Raw genomic sequence first — 23,045 nt, 5'->3', positions numbered from 1 at the left:
GGCACCCGAGGATTCGGTTAGCCATGGTTTGTGAAAGAAAGGTTGGAAGGAGTGCCACACAAAATAAAAATAAAATGGGAGCCGCTCTTTGAAGGTTGCCTGGCAAGGGGGTTAGAGTACCCGCTACCAGTCGTTGACAACAACAAACACCTCTCAAAATATTACTTTTATTCTCTCTATATGATTTCAAAACTGAAAAAGCTCTAGCACATGATTTAATCCATGCTTCCCTCTGCGAAGGGCCTGTCTTTTACTTTATGTTGAGTCAGTAAACCTATTTCCCTCCATCTCAAGCAAGCATTTGAGTAGTTGTGATCAAACCATTATATTGTGATTTGCTTTATCATGTCTTTTATTCTTCCTTGTTTAGTACAAGTTTTATCTGAATGAATATAGCTTTGCAAGTTATCAATGATCATGAGGAGACTATTATGATTGAATATGCAAGTTGTGCAATATAAACTTTAACATGAGAGCATTGCTCGATAGATAAGTATAACCTGTTAATTGTTCTCTGACCAAGAACGAAGTTTGCCATCACCAACTATGATTTCTTATGCACCTTTATTTTTGATTACCTTATACTTATTTCAAGTTGAGTTATATGAGGAAGTTGTTTACTAGAATGTCTTGCGTGAATGAATATGATGCTTCTTGTCTGTATTTTATTTATCGACTCTTCACTCCATAAACATGTGGTCCTGTTTACTGAGTTCAGTTTCGCTTGGGGACAAGCGAAGTCTAAGCTTGGGGGGAGTTGATACGTCCAATTTGCATCACTATTTTGTATCATAATTTGCTGTTATTCATTGATATATTTCATGTTTGGACACAATACTTATGTTATTTCATCTATTTTGCATGTTTCATCATTATTGGAGGATCAAGCACCGGAGCCAGGATTCTGCTGGAAAAAGCACCGTCAGAACGCAATATTTCGGAAGATCAACTGTGGAAGGAAATTATACCAAAAATCCTATTTTCCCAGATGACGAAGGAAGCCAGAAGGGGGATCCAGCTGGACCCAAGGTGGGCCCAGACCATAGGGCGGCGCGGCCCATGGCCTGGCCGCGCCACCTGGTGGTGAGGGGGCCCCACAGCCCCTTTCGCCTCCTTTTCTTCGCGAAATCCTTCGTCCCGAAGACCTAAGCCACAGAGGGTACCTCGCGAAGAGTTACAGCCGCCTCTGCGGGGCGAAGAACACCAGAGAGAAAAGAGCTTTCCGGCGGGCTGAGATCCGCCGGGGAAATTCCCTCCGGGAGGGGGAATCGACGCCATCGTCACCGTCATCGAACTGGACATCATCTCCATCACCATCATCATCTCCACCATCATCACCGCCGTCTCCACCGCTGGACATCGTCACCGCCGTAGCAATTTGGGTTTGATCTTGATTGTTTGATAGGGGAAACTCTCCCGGTATTGATTTCTACTTGTTGTTGATGCTATTGAGTGAAACCATTGAACCAAGGTTTATGTTCAGATGTTATTCATTATCATATCACCTCTGATCATGTTCCATATGATGTCTCGTGAGTAGTTCGTTTAGTTCTTGAGGACATGGGTGAAGTCTAAATGTTAGTAGTGAACTATGGTTGAGTAATATTCAATGTTATGATATTTAAGTTGTGGTGTTATTCTTCTAGTGGTGTCATGTGAACGTCGACTACATGACACTTCACCTTTATGAGCCTAGGGGAATGCATCTTGTACTCGTTTGCCAATTGCGGGGTTGCCGGAGTGACAGAAACCTAAACCCCCGTTGGTATATCGATGCAGGAGGGATAGCAGGATCTCAGAGTTTAAGGCTGTGGTTAGATTTATTCTTAATTACTTTCTTGTAGTTGCGGATGCTTGCAAGGGGTATAATCACAAGTATGTATTAGTCCTAGGAAGGGCGGTACATTAGCATAGGTTCACCCACACAACACTTATCAAAACAATGAAGATTAATTAGCCATATGTAGCGAAAGCACTAGACTAAAATCCCGTGTGTCCTCGAGAACGCTTGGTCATTATAAGTAATCAAACCGGCTTGTCCTTTGTGCTAAAAAGGATTGGGCCACTCGCTGCAATTGTTACTCTCGCACTTTACTTACTCGTACTTTATTCATCTGTTATATCAAAACCCCCTGAATACTTGTCTGTGAGCATTTACAGTGAATCCTTCATCGAAACTGCTTGTCAACACCTTTTGCTCCTCGTTGGGATCGACATTCTTACTTATCGAAGATACTATGATACACCCCCTATACTTGTGGGTCATCAGTCCCCTTTGTGCAGTTTCGGATCCTACGACCCACATCGTGTTTACTTGTCCCGTCGCATGCTTTCTATGGACCTTTATTCACGAGGCACTAGGGCCTGACTAGCCGGCCCTAGACCTCACCAACATGGACGGATCCACCATGGGTCATGGGTGTGCAGATGAACACTCAAAATTTTCTTAAAAAAATGTAATGTATATATACTGTACATAGTTCATGTATCACTTATGGTATATTTTTAGCACATCTAGCTCACACTTCCTCTTCCAAATTGAGAGGGGATCTTGAATATACTTCCCATCCACAAATAAGTGCACTCTTAGCTTTTGTTCTAAGTCAATTATTTTAAAATTTGACTAAATTTAGAGGAAAATATAATATCATTTATGACACTAAATTGATGTAGTTTGAAAACATATCGCTTTGATGTCATATATGTTGTTACTCTTTTCTATAAAGTTAGTCAAATTTGAAAAAAAGTTTGACATATGACCAAAGCTAAAAGTACACTTATTTGTAGACGCCATTGCCAACTAGTCAAAAGCAATAAGTTTTGATCGAGCAACGCCAAAGCAGCGTCTAGCCTATACTTGAAGGAGAAAAGAGTTACGACATGTAACTTATCGAGTATCCCCCAGCTAGGCGGCTCCACATGGCTCCGATATCACCGTGAGGTAGTGGAGGGAAAGAAAAAAGCCGATGCCCCGGGCCAGATGAAGGAGGAAATAAGAAAGCCGAACAACGGTAGGGGTGCAAGGAAGCTAGACCGATCGACGTCTAGTGTTGAATAGACAGCTTCCTTTACTTTTTATATGCATACAATGGCCGATTTTAGCTTTTAATTGGGTGAAGGCGCGAACCATTTTAGGTTTTTTCACCTTATGCTTTTTGATGGTTGGAATTTGAATACCCAAAGTTCGATTCTTGGATCCGTCCCTACTCACCAAGTTCCTGGAAGAGCATGTAAACCGTGCCAATAGGAGGAGCCGCGTTTGATGGTTAGTGTGCAAAGATGACATGGACCTTATGGACTATTTGTAGTTACCGAGAGTGTCTTTTTATGGCTAGCGTCTAATAATGTGTTTAAATTCTTGGTCTTTTTGCAACAATAGTACCGGTAGGAAGCAGAAGGGAGACCGGTTGGACGAAATGCTGGAGTATCTATTAGTGGCAGCTCACCATTTATCTACGCAGTCTAGCCATTGTGTTTGATTTATAGTGTGGAGTTGTATTGTTACTTTTTATTTTTTTAGTTGGTCATGCTTGTGTCGTTGCCTCGGCAGACTCTATTTTCTTACTTTAACTTGCACTTAAACTTTATATGAATGTGGTTACTTTATTTATAAAATGGGGTGAAACCCTATTTCAAAGGAAATATACTCGTTTCTCGGACAGAAATGGCTGGGCCGGCTGGGCCATGTGAGCTGTATCTCACTAAATGCAAATTGCCAAGGGCGAGATGGTAGTGTACTAGTGTCCCTCTGAGCAGGATGATGGCTTTTCTTAGTCCCCTGAAGCGTTGCCAAAACAAAGAGCTGGTCAAAATTAGAAATACATCACTTACACTCAATAGCTTGCAACCAGGGGACAGGGATTTGGTGCACATGGACACCAGTGATCCCTCCACTTCCAGTTTTTTGAAAATTCCAAAACCTTACATTTTTGTGTTTTCGAAAATTATGGCGCTAAATATGTAGATAGCTATGTACATGAAAAGTGTGTGCAAAAAGGCCCCGGTAAAAAATAATTTAAATTTTAATAAATACAAAAAAGAAAAATTTCTGACAAAAGGATACACTATTGTAACACTGTTTTAGTACAACTTACTGTCAGAATTTTGTCTTTTTCATATTGTTCAAAATACAAAGTATTTTTTAACGAGACTTTTTTGCATACACCCCTTCCACATATATCTATCTATATATTTAACACCATAATTTTTTAAGACTTAGAAATGTGAGGTTTCAAAATTTTCGAAAATCCGAAACTCAAGATCCAGAGCTCTGGTGCCCGTGTGTAAACAACACTTTCCGGTAACCAGGGCGAGATGGTAGTGTACTAGTGTCCCTCTGAGGAGGATGATGGCTTTTCTTAGTCCCCTGAAGCTGACCACATATTGTTGCCCTCAGCCCCTCACGTTGATTAGCTGACTGCTACTATTGCTGGTGGTGGTTTGCTTCTGCCTTGGCGTTTGAGCGAGGAGAACATCCTGTGCTCTAAGCTGCGCTTACTTTTCTTTTTTTGTGTGTTTGAGTTATGTATTCTACTATAATTGTTTTCACAACCAATACCACATATATATTTATAGTAGTAAATAGTATATCGAAAAGTGTATTTGGTATAGATACATGAACTTTTCCCAGAAATTGTAAAATAAAATCTAAAAAAATGAGCAAATCTTCGAGGTCTTCAAACTTTTTTTTCTCCCTTAATGCAATCTTGTACTTTTCTAAAGATAGCTGAATATAAATACCAAACCACAAACTTGTAACTGCCAATGAAGATTTTCCTATAATTTTAATTTAAGTCGCAATACCAAGGCTACGTGCACCGTGCAACCAATGAAGTAGTCAATCAACATCGGTAAGAATACCAACACCAGTATATCATGGAGAAACAACCGAACAACTTGATCGATGTTGTTAGAGAGCCAAAAGTAGAATGACCTTTATCGGGGATGATGCAGGGACAAATATTGAGAGTACAATCTTCCTCGCAACACTCATGCGAAAAGATCTAAAAACAAACCGGCGAAGCAATATTTGAAGGACCATCTCTAGATAAATTTAATCTTCCAGCATCACAATTATCATCGGGAAGGAGATCTCATCGTTGAATGACAAACCGAAAATTACTTAATGTAGACGCTATAATTTCAATTGAAGTGGGGTAAAAACAAGATGCTACCAAAAAACTCTAACATAATCTATAAAAAAGACTACTTTTATCAAAAACTACACATATATATCAGGTTCCTCGCCGCTCCCAACATCGACGAGACCGCACAAAGGAGGACAAATCAATCTATGGAGGAGGCGAAGGGGAAGGGAGGGCTAGGTTTGGAAGAGGCGGTGGCTCTCTTTGGTGGAAGAGAAAACAACGAGCGGATGACAATGAATGCTCTAGTTTGTGCATGTGTATTGTAATGTACTGTGAACAATTCATGTCATTGGAGTATCTTTTGACTGCATAGCTTTATTAATACTAGTACTAATTTAAAGTCGAACATGCATGCCTCTCGAAGATAGCCCCCCCCCCCCCTCTCCCCTGGAGAAATATGAGCATCGATGGCCCAGATCCCGGTGACCCAGCCCCCCTCCTCCCCTCCCCCGGCCGGGCAAAGCCCGGGCCGTGCAGGCGACGGGGGTCGACAATGCAGCGCTGTGGACCTCCGACGGTGGCTCGGCGCGACGATGACAGAGATGGTGGATTCCTCCATCCGGCGGTGCTGCTCAGCAGCTACGGTCAGGTGCATGCTCGCCGTCCTCGGGACAGGCCGGAAGGGCCTGGTCGTTGGAGGCAGGCTAGCGTGGCGACGCCCCGCTGCGGTGGCTGCCTGGCACCAAGGTGGTGCCGGCGGCAGCGGGCTAGGCGATGGTGGCAGTGGTGATGCCAGTGGTGGTCGATGCCCTTCTCCTACGGCGGTATTCCTCTCCTCTCGACGGTGGTGGCTAAAGCCGGTGACTTTCATCTTCGTCCAACATCTCTTGTCTAGCTCGGGCGCCATCGGCGTCGTTGTGTATGGCCGGGGAGAAATCCCTGCTCGGCGGTGGGCGTAGCTGACCACGGTGGCGCCTGTAAGCATCGTTTCCTTGTTGGAGGCATGTTCATAGCGTACATCATGCCTTCCCTCCCCTCAGTTGCTAGGGGAAACCTTGGTTCTGTCCGCCGGACCAGGCGGCGGCGGCACTACGGTGTATCTTCTTGAAGACGTCGTCCAGATCATTTAGGGAGAGGCCGATGAAGCGATTGGAGATTGGGGCAAGGTGAAACGTTGGCGGTGGGCTGCCGCCCAGGGCATGGCTTTCGGGGCACAATGTACGACATGGAGGATACATCTTTGTCAGCATCTTCCCGGAGTTCGTCGGGACCCTGCTTCCTTCTCGCGGTCTCCTCTAAGCACATGGGAAGAGGTACGTTGGTCCACGTTGCTTTTGAGCTGAGGTCGAGCTTCGGTGATGTCTTACTTGGTTCGTGATGCGGTCCTGAAGCCATGTACTCCTTCTTCCCATTCATGGTTGGATGTTGAGCAAGGCGGATCGTTTGTCATTGGGTTTGTAGAGGGTTTGTTGTTTGCCGCTTGGCAATGTATCGTGTGGGGTTGTAGCCATCTTGACGTTGTACTGGCTACATCTTGCACTGGATGTATTCTAGAAAAAAAATCATGCCTTCTTTAGTTTAAGCTTCAAACGCTATCAGCTCTACAATGTAAGCAGATACGTACGAGTAATAATTTTTGCACACGGCAGCACGAAACACGTTGCCTCCATTTAGAGCCTGAAAAAGACGATGTGGCCCCACCGGAGCCCCGCTGGCACGATGGACGGAATGTGCCAAAAATGCACAGACCGACGGCGAGGGAACGAGGCAGACCACGCACCTGTCGCACCACCTCCCATCGCATCGTGGCCGTCGTTATCGCATCGCACGACCCCACGCCTCCTTCCCAGTAGCCTGGCCGCGCGCGCGTCGTCGCCTTCCGCCTGAGCCAGACCAACCAACCATCGACACACACCTCACTCCTCCCTCCTCTCCTCTCTCAGTCTCTCCTCGAGGTAGTAGTGCCAGGAGGCAGGAGCTGCGTGCCATGTGGGCATCGCCAGCGGGGAGGCTGCCGGCGACGGAGGAGTGCGAGGACGAGGAGGCGGACGTGAACACCGGGAAGATGGCGTCGTGCTGGGGCCGCTTCGGCATCGCCGCGCTGTGGGGCAGGCTCCGGCAGCTCAGCCTGGCGCGCCGGAGGGCGCGGCACGGCCGCTCCATCCTCGGCGCCGGCGGGCTCAACTACGACCCGCTCAGCTACGCGCAGAACTTCGAGGACAGCAGCCTCGAGCTCGAGCACCACGAGCCGGACTTCTCCGCCAGGTTCGCGCCCGCCCGCAGCGCCAGGCGGGCATTCTGATCAGTGACGACGCGCGGCGTGCTCCTTGTCCTCGGCGCCGCCGTGGCATGGCCTGGTGATGGATGGTACCTATGTATACGGCGAATTATGTACAGAAATGTTCGATGCCAGTAGTCTTGGTGTGGCAGTAGTCTACGTGCTCCTCTTTCTCTTTGGGCGATAAAGTATAGTTTTACTGATTTTCGAAAGCATATACTGTACTATACATTTCTTGATTGTTAGTTCCAGCGTTCATGGATGGTTGCCGGGATCGCCATGAACTGCAAACGGGCTCTCTCTCTCGGAGCCTGCTAATTTTGTTGTAAACTTGCATCAGAAATTCAGAACAGACTGCTTTCAAATTTCCCGCTCCAGATGGGTAGAACTAGTGAAGTGACTGACATACATACCGAGGCTTCCATCTGGCACTTGTCACCTTCGGCTTAACCACCATAAATTAAGCTTTATCCATCGTGTGTGCTGATTTCTGCAGCGTTCTTGCAGAGTCTCTTATGAACAGTGTATACGTAGTCCCTGGAATGCCTTTTATCAGTAATTCAATGCTAGCGTCAAGTTCACTCTGCTGTATTAGTCAAAAGAAAAAAGATTTTTGGGTGCCTCCTGCTGTTGGAAAAGGGAAAGAGTTAGGATGGCTATGTAACAGTTTCATCGGGGAATGTTTCGTACAAATTGTAGCCTAGCTTTAGTAGGGAATATTCTTGCAAAAATGCATGATTGCGGTTATCCATCTCTCTCCTTCGGGTACCGCATCAAGACGCAACTTGGACGAAAATATCAGGAAATGGGACCGTCGAAGAACACCGAAGAAATAATCATTGATCCGGTGGTTTATCTGCCCATGCCAACTAAACGACAACAGATATTTTTTTGAGTGTGACTATTTTTCAGTCGACTGAGAACTAACTTCGTTCTCAGTCAGTTGATGTCGTCAAATCTCAGTTGCAACTCATATTGCAACTCGTTACTAGCACGTTATGGTGGTGCTTTGGCACCATGGGCCTCAGATAGACGTGGGGACCTATTAGTGTTTTATGTTATGGTCGCCAATTGACATCAAAATGTGTTGTTTCCATCGACTGTATTAGAGGCAGCTCGAACACTTCCGGCCCGTGATTCGTACCGTGCAAGAAACAATAGTTGGATATAATGATTTTATGTGCGCAAACTATGTTTTTTTTTTTACTTCATGGGCTAGAGTAATAAACCTTTCATGTTGCAGGTAGTTGCATAGCCAGGTGTATTCAGTTAACTATATAGTAATGTGGCAAATCCTTTGTAAGCTATAAAAAATCAGAGAAAAAATATGTTAAAACTCCAGAAACATGTACTTCCCCTCCCCCCGATCCATATTGAAACTTTGTACTAAATCAACAACACTTGGCAAATCGAGGGAGTAGATAATATAAGTATTTTTGAAATGGAGACAAAAGCTTTGCCTCCTCCATTAATTAAGTACAAAGTGCTTAGTTTTTAGGAGAAAACATGGCGAAAACCTATAATAACAGGGCCAAGCCCACACCCACATCCACCCAGTCACCACCGCGAGGGCACACACATTCACCCTGGCTATCCATAGAAGCTACACAAACACGAAACGCAAGTCGGTCTATGCCAACCAGATGGCTCCTCTAGAAGGGGTCGGCAGCTCGGATTCTGAAGACGAGCCCTAGAGAGGATATGCGCAAGACCCACGCCAAACAAGACCTTCACCGCTGGACCGCCCCTCGGAGGTCATTGTAAACCGCCCAAAGGCAGCTTCGACTTAATTCACAGCAAGAGGGGACCAACACGAAGACACTTGAACACGCGGGAACAAAGCCGACTAATACGATCTTGCCGCTACCAAAACTTGCTCTTCACCATTGTCGTTGCCTCACAAACCTCCACCTAGAACTCCCGCATCTCTGGTTGACCTCCTGCTAACCTAGATGTTGTGTGTGTCCAGCCCGCCGGGGCGCGCGAAGAGGTTCACTGGCTTCAAGATGACGCCCTCAAGAGAGGAAACGGTGATAGAATGGCGTCGTCATACGATCTGGCAAAGCGGGATCTAGGCTTTGACCTAGAGTCGTGAATCCGAGGGTAGCAAAGGTTGAAGAGCTCCACGATCGCCCCAAGGAGGACAACGACATCCACAAACGTCGCGCGATCAGGCTTTCACCCGGATCAATCGAGCTTCCACATCGCCACGCGGCCGAACAACAAGACGAATACAGAAGCGCCGCCATCCCGCACTCCCGGACACACACCGGCTCTTGTGCGACAACAATGTCACCGCCGCACAGGAGCCATCGTCGTCCCCAAAACAAGACCAAGGATCTCAGCGAGCTCTACTGATACCACCCGCACCACACGAGGGTGAAGAGCTGAGTTGCATCGCTATTGCCGGCCAAGCTCACCAAGGCAGAGCACCACAGGTGACATCACAGAATTATAGTTGTGGCCCCACTACTATGCACCATGGTGCCGCCAAGTGTCTAATAATTATTTGCAGCCGTATAATCGGCGATGGAGGGTTTTTTCAAAACACATTAGACAGGTAAAAAGTCCCAAGTATCACATCGATCCGAATTCCCAAGTCGTCACTGGCACCGCTCTCTCATTTCTCCTCTTCCTTTATTTCTCTTCGCTACAGTACCTTGAGAGTCTCCTTGATGGTGCTTTGGTGATGGCGCCAGAAAATCTTGCTGAGCTTTGTTGTGGAAGCGGTTGGGAAACCCCAAGAGGAAGGTGTGACGAGCACAGCAGCAAGTTTTCCCTCAGTACGAAACCAAGATTTAATCGACCAGTAGGAGAAAGGCGTGACTTCTGAAGGTGTTGCTGGCTGACTAGTGGCAGGGCGGACTACTGGCGTCAGCAACAACATGGAACCTGCACACAACACAACCAAAGTACTTTTCCCCAACTTGCAGTGAGGTTGTCAATCTCACCGCTTTGATGAACACAAAGGATTAGACGTATCGAGTGAAAATAGATGTTTGCAGAAAGTAAACAAAACATGATTGCAGTGGTTGAATTTATCAGTATAAAAGAAAGGACCGGGGTCCACAGTTCACTAGAGGTGTCTCTCCATAAAGATAAATAGCATGTTGGGTGAACAAATTGCAGCTGAGCAGTTGACAGAATATCGACCATACATGATAAGATGATTACTATGAGATTTAATTGGGTATTACAACATAATACATAGACCGTAATCCAACTGCGTCTATGACTAATAATCCACCTTCCGGTTATCGTCCGAACCCCTTTCAGTATTAAGTTGCAAACAACAGATTATCGCATTAAGCAATGTGTGTAAAGTAAACAATAGAATTAACCTTGGATAAAACATTGTTATTTTCTCCCTAGTAGCAACAACACATCTACAATCTTAGAAGTTACTGCCACTCTCCCAGAAAACTAGAGGCATGAACCTACTATCGAGCATAAATGCCCCCTCTTGGAGTCACAAGTGTCCACTTGGCTAGAGTTTCTACTAGCAACGGAGAGCATGCAAGATCACAAACAACATATGACATGAATATATAATCGACCTCAACATAGTATACAATATTCACCGGATCCCATTAAACACAACATGTAGGATTACATAAGGATGATCTTGATCATGTAGGGCAGCTCACAAGATCTAAACATGAGGCGGAAATTGGAGAAGACAACCATCTAGCTACTGCTATGGACCCATAGTCCAGGAATGAAGTACTCATGCATCAGTTCGGAGGCGGGCATGGCGATGTAGATGCCTCCGGCGATGATTTCCCCCTCCGGCAGGATGCCGAGAAGAGCTTTAGAACCCCCGAGATGGGTTCTGCCAAAGGGTGGTTTGGCCGCCCTGTGGCACCTCTTCGACTCCCTCTGTACTTCGTCTTTGTTTCGGTAAAATATTGACTTCGGCTTTTGTTTCGTACAATTCCGAGAATATTTCCTGTACAACTTTTCTGAAATACAAAAAACAGCATCTTGTTAATATGTTAGTGCCGGAAATCATGTAAAAGTGCAACGAAGTGTAAGCAAAACATATATGAATTGGTGTAAAACAAGCATGGAGCATCAAAAATTATAGATACGTTTGAGACGTATCACTCCTCTCGCTCACATGCGCTCCTCCGACTTAACTCCAGCGGCACCGCCGTGTGGAGGAGAGAAGGATGGATTGCCTGGAGTGTACAATCTAGTTTAGGTTTTCTCTTAGTAGGTTGTATGGCTATATGTCTATATGGCGCCATGTTGTGTATCCAGAGGTTTGGGTCGCCGAAGCTCTCGAGCAGCTCAGGCTGGCCATCGACAGCAACTCCTCCCTCTGTGGTACTCCGATGGTCGGAGATAAAAGCAGCGAGAGAGTTCTCTTCTGCGCCTCCAATCAATAAGCTCAGTGGAGCTCGACTTCGAACTGGTCTCGCGAGATCTGGCCGCGATGATGGCGGTTAGAGATCGACGACGACAAGATTTGGAGCTCTTGGGGTCATCCTCGAAGCTTCTCACGGCGAAGAGAAACAACAGCGGCTTGGTGGCGTCGTTGCTCCGGTTGGCCAAGGGGGCCACTTCGCCCCGTGGAGCGTGCTGCTCCAGCGGTTCTTCTTCCTCCAGGCCAGAGAGCTAGAGCAGATGATCTTCTCAACCTCAGTGTGCCGCTCATTGTTGATCCTCCCCAAGTGTGGTCTCATCCCTGGCGGCAAAGGTTGACGGCCGTAGCGTCGAGGTTCAGCAGCAACGGTGGAGAAGGAGTCGATCGCTTTTCAAGTTTTCTGTTATGGTCCTTTTTAGAAAAAGGGAGGACTTGGTTGTAATTTCTAGTTATTTCGGGTTTCTCTCCAGCTTATACCCACCTACTGAAAATCTGAAATGAAGCATCTAGGTCCGAAAGGAAGCCCCTGTTCAAAAAAAAAAAAGTCGTCACTGGCTCCCGAAAAGTTCGGATTTCACAACCGAACCAAATTCGTTCCGAAATCAAAGATAAGCGAGCCCAGTTTAATGCGGGCCCCAGCTCCCATCGGCCAAAATTGAATCGCTCCGCTCCCCCATTCCCTTCGTCGGCTTCTCTCCACTCGCCTCCGCTCCCACGCGCTCCAAACACTTCGCCATGGCGGGGTGCTCGCTCGCGCCGACCCAAGCTGGAGCCACGCCCAACCGCCTAAAGCGCAAGGCCCCCGACTCTTCCGACGCCGCCACAGCCTCCACCTCCGCAGGAGAGGACGAGGCGGCGGCGGGGCTGGAGGAAGAGGTAGAGGACCTGGAGAGGGAGGTGGCCGATCTGGGCCGCCGCATACTCGAGCACCGCCGCGACGCCGCCACCCGCTTCCTCGACGCCACAGTGTCGCGCCTCGCCGCCTTCCGTCCGACCGCCTGCCCGGGTATGCGCGCTTTCGGCCTTGCTCTACTGCTAGGGTTTCCGATTAGTTCGTCCCCTTTGTTCGGGGTTTGCACGATTTGCGTGTGGATAGGCCGTTCTTGAAGCACACATAGAAAAATGCTGCTCCTTTTGAATCACTTCTAGTCAGGGCTAGGAATTAAGGGTGGAAGCCAGCCTTTTGGATCTAAGTTGACATTTTGAGCGAGCTAGAGAGAGAAATGAAGGGAGGGATTTTTTTTGCTTGCCAAATTCTAAATCAAAATCATTGGAATAGGTGATTTGTAGTCTAGGTAAGTTTTAATTGGGTGTCTGGTTGCCACCCGTAGCTAACAAAATTTGCTATGGCTCAGTTTGGCGTTGCTAAGCTGTGATGTGCTGTGTGGAACTTATTTGTAATCTTTTGTCGAAAAATAGCCACGAAAACAGGCAAAAATTAATTGGACAAACATGATTATATCTACTGCAGCGGAGAAAAAACACCTGGAATTTTATGCTTACATCTTCTTATGGTTAGTTATAGTAATCTAACTTAGTTCATTTACGAAACAAGATCCTTGGCAATTTTACCATCTGACCGTATTACCTTACGTGATGTGCTGTGTTTGCTCCGAGTGAAGGGAATTATATAAAATTTTGACATATTATTTGTAAGAGAACGCCCCCCATGTCCCTATTTACATGGCGCCCTTGTTTTTCGTGATTTAACTTTGACCATCCATGTGACTAATAATAAATTATGCCATTAAAAACTTCTTCCGCATACGAATTCTATGGTATAGCTTTTCTGATACATAACACATGTTCTGTTATTCAAATCGATGGTTCTTATTGGCTTGACTGTAGTTTTAGATGAGTTTGTTGTTCCATCAGAAATTGCTGAGAATTGTTTGCTTAAGTGCTTAACTTAGCTAGAATAATCTGCCCTTTCAAATGTCAAACCCCAAAATAATGGACCATTCCGTTTTCTTGTTTTCTCCATTGCGAATTCAACCAAATACTTGTGTTACTTCATCAAATGTTAGTCTCATACTGATTTCATTGCCACTTGGTACTTGACTGATGCTCAATCTGCTACTTTGCAATAATGGTAGATTAAACCCTACTTGGCATGACATGAATAAGGGGCAAACCTTGATACAATGAGAAATAACTTGCACAATTTTGGTACTTCAACATAGGCTGACACCAGTATGGATATTGCAGAAGTTCCAAGTGAACAACAATCTATTGCTGGAACCTCGCACGCTGAAGCTGAACAAGATATGCGTGAAAAGCTAAAGATCTTCAAATCCAACACTGAAGCTAGTATTGCAGCTATGCCCAAGGTGCTGAAGAAAATGACCGAATGTGTTGCTCAAATGGAGAAGCTGGAGCAGATGAGTGTGAATATACATCCTGTTTTCCAAAGAAAACGGTAGCAGTTAACAGTGATAATGTGATTTTTTTGTTGTTTTATGCATTATTTATGAGGCTGCGTGCTCACATGGCAAATGTACCATCTGCAACATCTTGGTGTTGAAATAGCCTGATTCAGTAGTGTTTAGCAAGATATCGCTTACTGACAGAGCATCAATCGCTGCAGTTTGGATGTAACATGTTGTCTAGATGTATTTAATCAGGAAGCACTGTGTGTAGTTATTTTTCTTTACCACTTCAGATTGTACTCTTGCTTACCAAGTTGTTTCTGATCATCTATGTGAAATGCAGCAACCTGCCGTGCAGTGGCACAACTTGCATTTTGTCAGATGTAGTTAGTTCTAATACAGTACCTTTATTTGTAGAACTGGTTGTACTAATATTTACTACTACCTTCATCCAAAGGCTGAAGTTTTTTTTTAAGTCAAACCAAGTAAAATTTGATCAAACTTTTAGAAGAATCTATCAATAGATATAATATTTTATAGATACCATATGAAAATATATTAAATTATCTATCAAATAGTATTGATTTTAAATTTTGCATGTTAATGATTTTGATAAAAACTTGGTCAAACTTAACATAGTTTGACTTTCTAAAAATAATATAAACCTTAAAGGTTTGGGATAGAGGTAGTAGGTAACACCGTAGCAGCCACCGTGTCTCACTCTTACAGTGTAGCTAAGGAAATGTCAGTTATAAATATATTTCACTTTTTTTTTGCATAAGCCCAAAAGACTTTTCAAAGATTACAACTGTGTCATGTCTGGTATTCCTAAATTTCAGATGTAAGTTAAAGTATATACATAATTTTCACCGCTCTCTCGCCCTTTCAGATTACTAATATATCATATGCTGCATCTTGGCTCAACATGTTACACGTAGTATATCAAAAATAAATACCAAACAGCAACGCAGGACGAACAAGGGGGGAGAAAAGGAGCAAAGATACTAAGTGCAGGCACAGCTCTTCTGCACCTCTCAAAGCTTTGGCCTTGGGGTTTGTCCAGGTGTCTTAGCTCTTCTAATCAATGCCTCTTGGGTCAGGGACACGACAAGCTGATAATTTAGGGAAGAAGAATCGTAACCATTAGATGACAAAGATAGTTAGCAGCATCGCAGCGGAAGCTTTGAAACGACAAAGGCACATACCTCTCCTTGCCGGTTGAACATTCGTCCAGTAACGAATCCCCTACCACCATGTGCAGATGGGCTGTCAATCTGTATTTATCAATGGAAGATGATGTTGTGATAAGAGCCTCTTGAAGAAAGTTTATTTTGCTGTCAGCGTCAACTGAAAGATACAAACCAATAGCTTACCACATATAACAACCAGTCATCGGCTTTCACGGGCTTGTGGAACCACATCCTGAGAAACATTAGCAAGCAACAGAAAGGAAACCATTTACTCGTGGGACAAATGTGGCAAATTAAACTCTCAATAATGAGTGTGGATTGTTGAAACGTACGAGTGATCAAGACTGAGAGAGTATGTCTTCAAACCCCTCTCCCGGTGCGGATTTAGGCTGACACCTGAATATAGTAGATCGGAAGCATATGCTACTACACATCTGTAATACCATAGAATAACATCATCGACATACCCAACCATGTAAGACATGAACAGTGTACAGTGATAAAATGGCAAACCTATGAAGAGCTGGATCATCTGAAAGTTTTCCTCTAGCTCTAAACCAATAATACAGACTGAAAAGAATCGGAAGCATTACTGAATCAGACAAAAAATGTAGTACGAAAAAGGATCTATATAAAAATTATGGTTCTGGAGGATATACACTGAAGCTTATCTATAAAGACATGTGATCTTTTGTATGAATCTTAAGGCCACAAAGAAAGTTCATGGTGAACTTACCTTGGTTTATGCTGAGACCCAGAATCTTGGCAGAACCTCATTTCAATGGGCCAAGGAACAAACTTCTTCTTGGCAGCCAAGTTCCTATATTGCCTGCATATTACTAAACTGTCAGGACAGCCAGCATGTCATAAAGAGATGAACAAATTTTCAAACTCACGGGATACCTGAAGCTTAAGAGGTAGCATAATATCTAATATTCTAAATGTGCTGTCCAACTAGTGGCATTACAAGAATGGGAGAACAACTTGAAAACTAATACAGATAAACAATCATGCTTTTCTAACAGTTCAGAAGATATTGCTTCTGAAAGCAAAGATTTTAAATTGAAAATAAATCATCTGAGAACAATAAACTTAGCAAATTATCGATACGCTTAAATAACAAGAATATTTACATTGGAAACCGTGGATCAGTGAGTCTTCTTTCTCGTATCTCTTCCATATTCAGGAGCTGCATTTGATTACTTATTAGTTATACAGTACTTTTTTCCCATGGGCATCAGAAGAAAGTGTAAAATCCTTGCCTGTTCTGGAGGAGGAACAGCAGGCATGATTGCAGCTTGATGCTCAAACCCTAGTTCTTCCTTCTGCAAAAGAATCGGAGCAGAAGTTAGACCCCATTCTTCTTTGATTGATGTCCTGAGGCTGGTTCTCACATATATCTCAATCTAGTTGTATCATTTCATTTTCACATGGTACCATATGACATATTTTCATGGGCCATGATATATGTGATGTTTGAAACGAAGAATGAAATTGATCTGTCAGTAATGATAGAGCAAAGCAACTCAGGGGTTGAATTAAAGAATGAAGCTTGTATAGTATGAATGTTCATGTTTGACTTGATTAGCATGGAAAGCTCTTAAGATCATATGAACCTCACAAAATTCTCTGTTAAGTCCGGCACACGCTTTGTCTTCTTTTTCCATTTCCGTGCAAAAGAGTTTGGACAGATGCTATAGTTTAGGCCTTTAGGGGATTAGACATAATAAAAAGAGGAATTGCAATTTGATACAACATATAGAAGCTACAAGGTACACAACTGTCATTTGAGCTACTATCTATAATGATCCTCGACATGAACAAGGCACACATTTTCCCCGGTTGTATCACTGGCAGTGTTAAAATATTAATTTTCCTAAAAAAAGTCTGATGTATTTGTTGAAGAAACTATAAGGATAATCACCTGGAAAGAAACAATTAAAGTGAATATGACAAGGCCTTTCTGCTTTGCCTCCACTTTTCTGGTGGCAAAGCTGGTTCCATCACGCTCCCGATTTACCTGATATATTATTGGCACTACAGTAGAGGAGATAGCAAAGACATATGGTTATTGGTTACATTAATAAATAATTACAGAAAATGGACTTCAGTTTCTGCTTGACCACCGCGTTATGGACAAAAAATGAGCCAATATATTCTTACTATTATTGTCCCCTGCGATAAGAAAAATTGCATGCAAACTATGCACAAGTTTCAGGCAATCAACAGTCTTGGATGCTGCTGCTAGTGCCTGCATGAAGATTAAGACATGGTAAAAACCATTGGCAGTGATGCATGCACCATTTTATTCCACCCATTTTAGTAAATGGTTTCTCTCTAGTTTGGGAGTGTAGGGGAGTGACTTAGGATGATCAATTACTAAGCAGTGCACAAGCACATATATAGTTGAATCAGAATAAGATCATCACAATGCCATAGAAGTACAACTGGGCCATGAAACCTTTACAAGATACTTTGTCTTGGTGCATTCACATTCATGCCAATATGACATCACAAAACTGGCAAATTTTCATCTTACATCTTCATTGAACATCATTTCAACAAAAATGGATGACAAGACTTGCCTAGGTTCCAAGTATTGTATTCAAAATATATCTATAATGAACAGTAACCATGACAATGATTATTTCAAATAACCATAACATACATAATTTCAAACAGATCTTGTTCTGAGTTCAAATAAAAATATACAAGAATCCATATGAAACCTACAGTTCCCAGTAAGAAAATTACCATAGATGAATAAATTCAAAAAAAAATCATTTACGGGTATTCAAAAGGAAGGATAATTAGAAAAATGGTAGATAACCGGGATGCCTCCCTTAGTTGAACACATCATGAAAGGTTATACCAAAGGAATAACATCAACAGCAACAAACAATGCAGCATAGCATGTCTGTACTGAAGAAAGTTGACTACATTCAAACATAAGATGCATATCTGTTCATGAATTGCTGGTTGTTGGGATATAATTTACATGTTGCCCAAACGTGGAGGAAATTCAGAAGCATGCTTAAGAACTTCCTTTTTAGCATTGAGTCAGTGATTCACATATTTCTACCTATATATAGGGACTTGGATATTCCTTCAGAGCATAGAAACGAAGCAGTGAAATGCACGGAGTTGGCAGATGAAGATAACAGAAACTAAGAGAGGGCGGTTGAAACATGCCTGTCCAATCAATTGTCCTCCAAAAACTTGCCTAAATTGTGGAGCTTCAGGCAAAGTTAACCCACGGAATATATCAACCTACAAAATAAAACAGAAAATTACAATAATAATAAGCAAGATCAGCGAGTTAACTGTAAATCATTATAATAGCCTGCTTGTCTCTTTAACTTGTAAATCATGAGATGCAAATCGTGAACTGCCAAATGCCCTCTTATATTTCTTTCTTTGGGTAATATAATTAAAATCACATGTCTAATGGTGATATTAAATCAAAGGTTAGCCTGAAATTCGCAGTAATCTAGATCATGTAATAACAAAGTGATAGAAGTTACGAAACTAGAAGACAAAGCATATATGTTACAATATTTGAGGAATTAGTATTTATGATTATCATCCCTCCAGTCCATTAAGAAAATGCAACATGATACATACCTCCTTAGACAAATAAATAAGCACAGAACACCAACATATATCTAGACTTACCTCTAATTTCTCCAAGTGCAAAATTTGTTCCAGCAAAGAATGGTTTTCAGGTGTCTCCTCTGCATTCCAAATTGTCTTTGTTTGCAACAGATGTCCGTATTGACTTGGCAATACAAAGCAGGTCAGCTGCAATACATGACTAACTATAAGCTAAAGACAACTGTTGGATTTGGAAAAGCCAAGTCATCAGCTCATTGCAAAACGGAAATGGAAAATGACCTTTGTTAATAACAATGTCTATCTAAAAAATGTCAAGTTAATAACAATGCCTATCTAAAAAAGCTAATAAATGTCAAGCTAGAAACAGAAAATGGAAAATGACCTTTGTTACTGCAATAACATTTACTTGATGGACAGAACTATTGGTCCCTACAAAACAATGTAAACATTAGGACTTACAGAAAATAATCCATGAAAACAGACTATTTTGTCTTTTCATGCAAAAAAATGGACATACTCGATGAAAATAGAAACTATCCTAATATTTTTTTTTAAACATGTATAGAGATGTATTACCATAACCAAAGTAGTCATACTTATTTAACACATAGTCTGGGCGGTTTTCTTCTTCTGTGTTTGCCGGAGAAGAAACTTCAGCCTGCAAGATTAAGAGAATGTCTTTCAAGTAACAGAAAAAAATTAGCACTAAGAATTGCGTTGGCATCAAATTGTGGGTATACTTGACATAGGAATACTTTGTTGGTGACGATAAATTTATAAGAAAACTCCCTCGCGTCGCCCCCTCCAGGCGACCGAGGGGCGAAACCCTAGCCCGCCGCCGCCGCTTTCTCCCCCTCATCCTCCCTTCCTCGCCATCTCCGGAGGCGCCGCCGGTCAAAGACCACGATGCCGGTGAAGGGGGTGGCGGGGATCTAGGCCCTTGGCTCCTCGGGGCGGCGATCGGTGGAGGAACGCCGCTCGGGGCTTGCCGGTGCTGGTGCGGGCGCGCGGTAGGCGACCCCGGCTCCGATCTGCTCCTGCCGGAGTGGCGTCGGTCCAGGGCAGTGTCGACCGGCGCTCTCCCCAGTGGGGGCCGGGGATCTGAGGCGGCGGCCTCTGCAAGGTGGGGCGGCGCGGCCCCGGACGGCGGGCGTTGGCCGGTGCTGGCGACCGCCTCCTCGGTCGCGGGGCGGCGTGGAGGCGGTGGAGGTTGCTCGCGTCGCGGTGGTCGCCCGTCGACCTCCGAGTCTGTTCGAAGACGGCGGCCTGCTCCGCGTGGTACCCATCCCAAGGGCAACTTGACGTTCTCGTCTGGGTGTTGTGTTGGGGTGGCAGGGTCCGGGGCTCTGGCCGGGAGAGATCTTTGGCCGGCGGCGGCGGCCACGGCGTCGGCGACGTTTCGGACGCCGTCTTCCTCCTTGGAGGCGACGCTGAGGTACATCCCCTTCCCTCCTTCCTCTGCGCCCGGGTGAAAACCCAAAATCTCTGGATTGGGCGGCGACGGCGTTCGAGCGTCGTGTTCTCCTTGGAGGCGTTGCCTTGGGCCGCGGAAGGTGGTTGTCTTGCGTGTGTTTCCGGGCCCGCAGTGGCGGCGTTCTGGTGGCGAAGTGTGGTGGTGCTCGGCTGGTGCGGTGGCTTGTCGGCGGGTCGGCGCCCTCGGCACAGGCGAAAGGGGAAAGTTGTCCCCTTTCCGGCAGCTATGGGTGCCCAGAACGTTCACGGCGACATGGATGCCCTTTTCTTGCCGTGTCTTCTTCGGCGAGCGATGTCCCGGTGAAGTCTTTTGGGTGGTCGGTGTGTTGGCCGGCGGTGATGCCCGTGGTGTTTCGCGTGCGGTGCTCGTGTTTGGGGATGGTCCTTGGAACGTTGGCCCAGGTGTCTATGCGCGCTCTGGGGAGAGCTGCTCTGCCTTTCGATGGTTCGGCGCCCTACGAACCAGGGTGAGAAGGTTGGGGCCTTCTTCGAAGGCGGAGGCGGATGGCATGCTGGTGGCGACGCGCCAGGTCTTGATCATGGCATGAGTCCGGTGGTGAGCTTCACGGCGTTTCCGCTCCTCCGCTCTGTCCATTCCGTTGGATGATGGCATTGAAGTCCAAGCTGTGCTCTTTTGTTTTTTCTCTGTTTGCTTGTTCCTTGATGTTGTAAGCTGTTCGTTCAGCACCTTGTAATTCTGCCGTTTGTGGCTTTATTAATTTAAAGCTGGGCCTCTGGGCCTTACCTCTAAAAACATAGACAATGTAAATAAACAAACATGAAAATAAATGGTTGAATATATATCCAACAGACAGTTGCAGCAGGAGATGGGTAAAGAATAACAGTATCACAATTTACCATGTAGGTCTGAAAATACGAAACTCAGATTGAACATCAACGTTATAGTAACTGATCAACATTATGTTCTTTGAAAATAAAGTCTGCTATATCTTTTCAAAAAACAGAAAAGATTTATGTGTCGTTGCATTGGTAGATACAAAAAGTTATTTACAGCCTAAGAGTATGCCAATCAGTGCTTTGATGCCCAAAATGGTGTGCTACACCCTCTCAAATTGAGTACTGGTATAGTAATGCAATTGAGAATTAGCATAACTCATACCTGTCCATCCAATATGATGCAAAGGCCATCTACGGGTTCACCTTCACGAGCAATGTAATCACCAGATTCTGCAAAATGCCACAATGAAAAAACAGAAGCATAAATCAATCTCATTCTACACCACATTTCATGAATACAAAATCAGGAGTTCTCTCGATAAGGCTAAACAACATCAAGCACATGGACTCTATTAGGTAGGCATTGGAAGGTTTATCAGCTTCATGGGAAAATATGGAACTGGAAGCTGGCGCCTCTCAATTCGAAAAAAACAAACACTAGGTAATAGGTATTGAAGGCGGTGCAGGACTTTTGGAAGCCTAGTAGGCATGCACTTGTAGGCATTTTCTGCTTATAATTATATCCATGTTGACTAGGACAGTTAGAGTTCACACTAGTAAATTGTGCATAGGAAAATCAGATTTACACAGAATCATGCATCATTCCCAGAATACAGCGAATCATAAATCTAGAGAGTCTTTCCCGCCTCAGGCATAGGGGGAAACCCTAGATCCGGCCTTCGGTTCGGGCGGCGGGACGCGGCTGTGTCGTTCCCTCCTTGGAAGCGTCGCCTAGGTGGTTCGTGAGTCCTCGGTACACCAGTGGGAGTCGGTGTAGGCTGACACTCACAGCGTGGGCTTCTGGGGCGCTATGTACACCGTCGACGGCGCTTCTTGGTCGACGCCTCGTTCGGTCTGGTTTGGCGCCGCCGTTCACCCGCTGACTCTTAGGGGCTTATGGGCGGGCTGTGCGTTGGCTTGCGCCTTCCTGTAGCTGGAGTTGGTCTCCAAATTCCCTTATTCGGCCGTGATGCGGCCTAGAAGCTCGGTGTATTGGCTCCTCTAATTAACATGCTGAGCATAATCCAGGCGTATTCTTGAAGAAAAAATAAATCTGATATACCTTCCAGGTGTATTCTTGAAAGAAAAAAATCTAGAGAGTCGGTAACTAACATAGTGAGCATAATCCAGTAAGCTGGCAGTAAGCAGTACACTTTTAACAAATCAGGAAGAGATTCAGGACGTGCTCGCCTAACTAGAAAACCTGGTGAGTCGATCAATCGATCGATCTAGGGGGTGGTAGCTAGCTAAAAGGTAGCGAGGGCGGTCGCGGTACTGACCGTAGTGCTTGAGCTGGACGGCGTCGGCGATCCTGCGGATGGAGGATCCGGGGAGGCACTGCAGGAGGGGCACCTGGCCCAGGAACTCCGTCACTGCACACCAAGCGCAATCGTCCCCCGAATTAGCCAGAGTCGCTCCCAAATTCGGTAGGCTCTGCGCTGCTTTACCTTCTTCCCGATCCATCGGCGGCGGCAAGGCGGCGTGCTGCTTGAGAAGGCGGACGATAAAATTGTGGAATTTAAAACGCGAAAGAGATTTGGCAGGTGGAGGATATGGATGCTTGTGGGGAGGAGACGAGAACACAGAAATACAGACAGATACCTACCCGAGATTAATAATTTCCGCACGTGACAGGTGTGGACGGGCTCATGGCGCGTGGGGCTGAGCTTGTTTCCCACGCGAGTTCGATTTTTTAGATGAAAAGCA

At 44.8% G+C, this 23,045-nt stretch overlaps 3 protein-coding genes across 4 annotated transcripts; 2 read left to right on the top strand and 1 right to left on the bottom strand.

The window, feature by feature from the left end:
* Positions 1–6,981: 6,981 nt before the first annotated feature.
* LOC127335978 (uncharacterized) lies at positions 6,982–7,730 on the top strand. The gene has a single exon (XM_051362716.2). The coding sequence runs from the start codon at positions 7,075–7,077 to the stop codon at positions 7,387–7,389; it is 315 nt and encodes a 104-aa protein (XP_051218676.1). The 5' UTR covers positions 6,982–7,074; the 3' UTR covers positions 7,390–7,730.
* Positions 7,731–12,372: 4,642 nt separating this feature from the next.
* On the top strand, positions 12,373–14,387 carry LOC127335980 (uncharacterized). The gene is made up of 2 exons (XM_051362719.2): positions 12,373–12,740; positions 13,943–14,387. The coding sequence occupies exons 1-2, from the start codon at positions 12,470–12,472 to the stop codon at positions 14,155–14,157; spliced, it is 486 nt and encodes a 161-aa protein (XP_051218679.1). The 5' UTR covers positions 12,373–12,469; the 3' UTR covers positions 14,158–14,387.
* A 451-nt stretch (positions 14,388–14,838) lies between these two features.
* LOC127335979 (acyl-CoA hydrolase 2) lies at positions 14,839–22,839 on the bottom strand. Of its 2 annotated transcripts, XM_051362717.2 has the most exons (17): positions 22,787–22,839; positions 22,619–22,711; positions 21,502–21,569; positions 19,485–19,566; positions 19,291–19,337; positions 18,969–19,094; positions 18,486–18,563; positions 17,457–17,544; positions 17,218–17,330; positions 16,556–16,618; positions 16,427–16,482; positions 16,030–16,122; positions 15,807–15,863; positions 15,626–15,727; positions 15,477–15,525; positions 15,309–15,377; positions 14,839–15,215 (listed from the first exon to the last, which is right to left on the bottom strand). In XM_051362717.2, the coding sequence occupies exons 1-17, from the start codon at positions 22,800–22,802 to the stop codon at positions 15,138–15,140; spliced, it is 1,278 nt and encodes a 425-aa protein (XP_051218677.1). In that variant the 5' UTR covers positions 22,803–22,839; the 3' UTR covers positions 14,839–15,137. The 2 variants fall into 2 exon arrangements, with proteins under 2 accessions (XP_051218677.1, XP_051218678.1); XM_051362718.2 differs by having other exon boundaries at positions 22,619–22,802.
* Between the last annotated feature and the right edge of the window lie 206 nt (positions 22,840–23,045).

Source organism: Lolium perenne, chromosome 2, assembly GCF_019359855.2.
Source record: "Lolium perenne isolate Kyuss_39 chromosome 2, Kyuss_2.0, whole genome shotgun sequence".
NCBI lineage: Eukaryota > Viridiplantae > Streptophyta > Magnoliopsida > Poales > Poaceae > Lolium > Lolium perenne.
The sequence above is the reverse complement of the archived record's forward strand: the minus strand, read 5'-3'. Positions and strand labels throughout refer to the sequence as shown.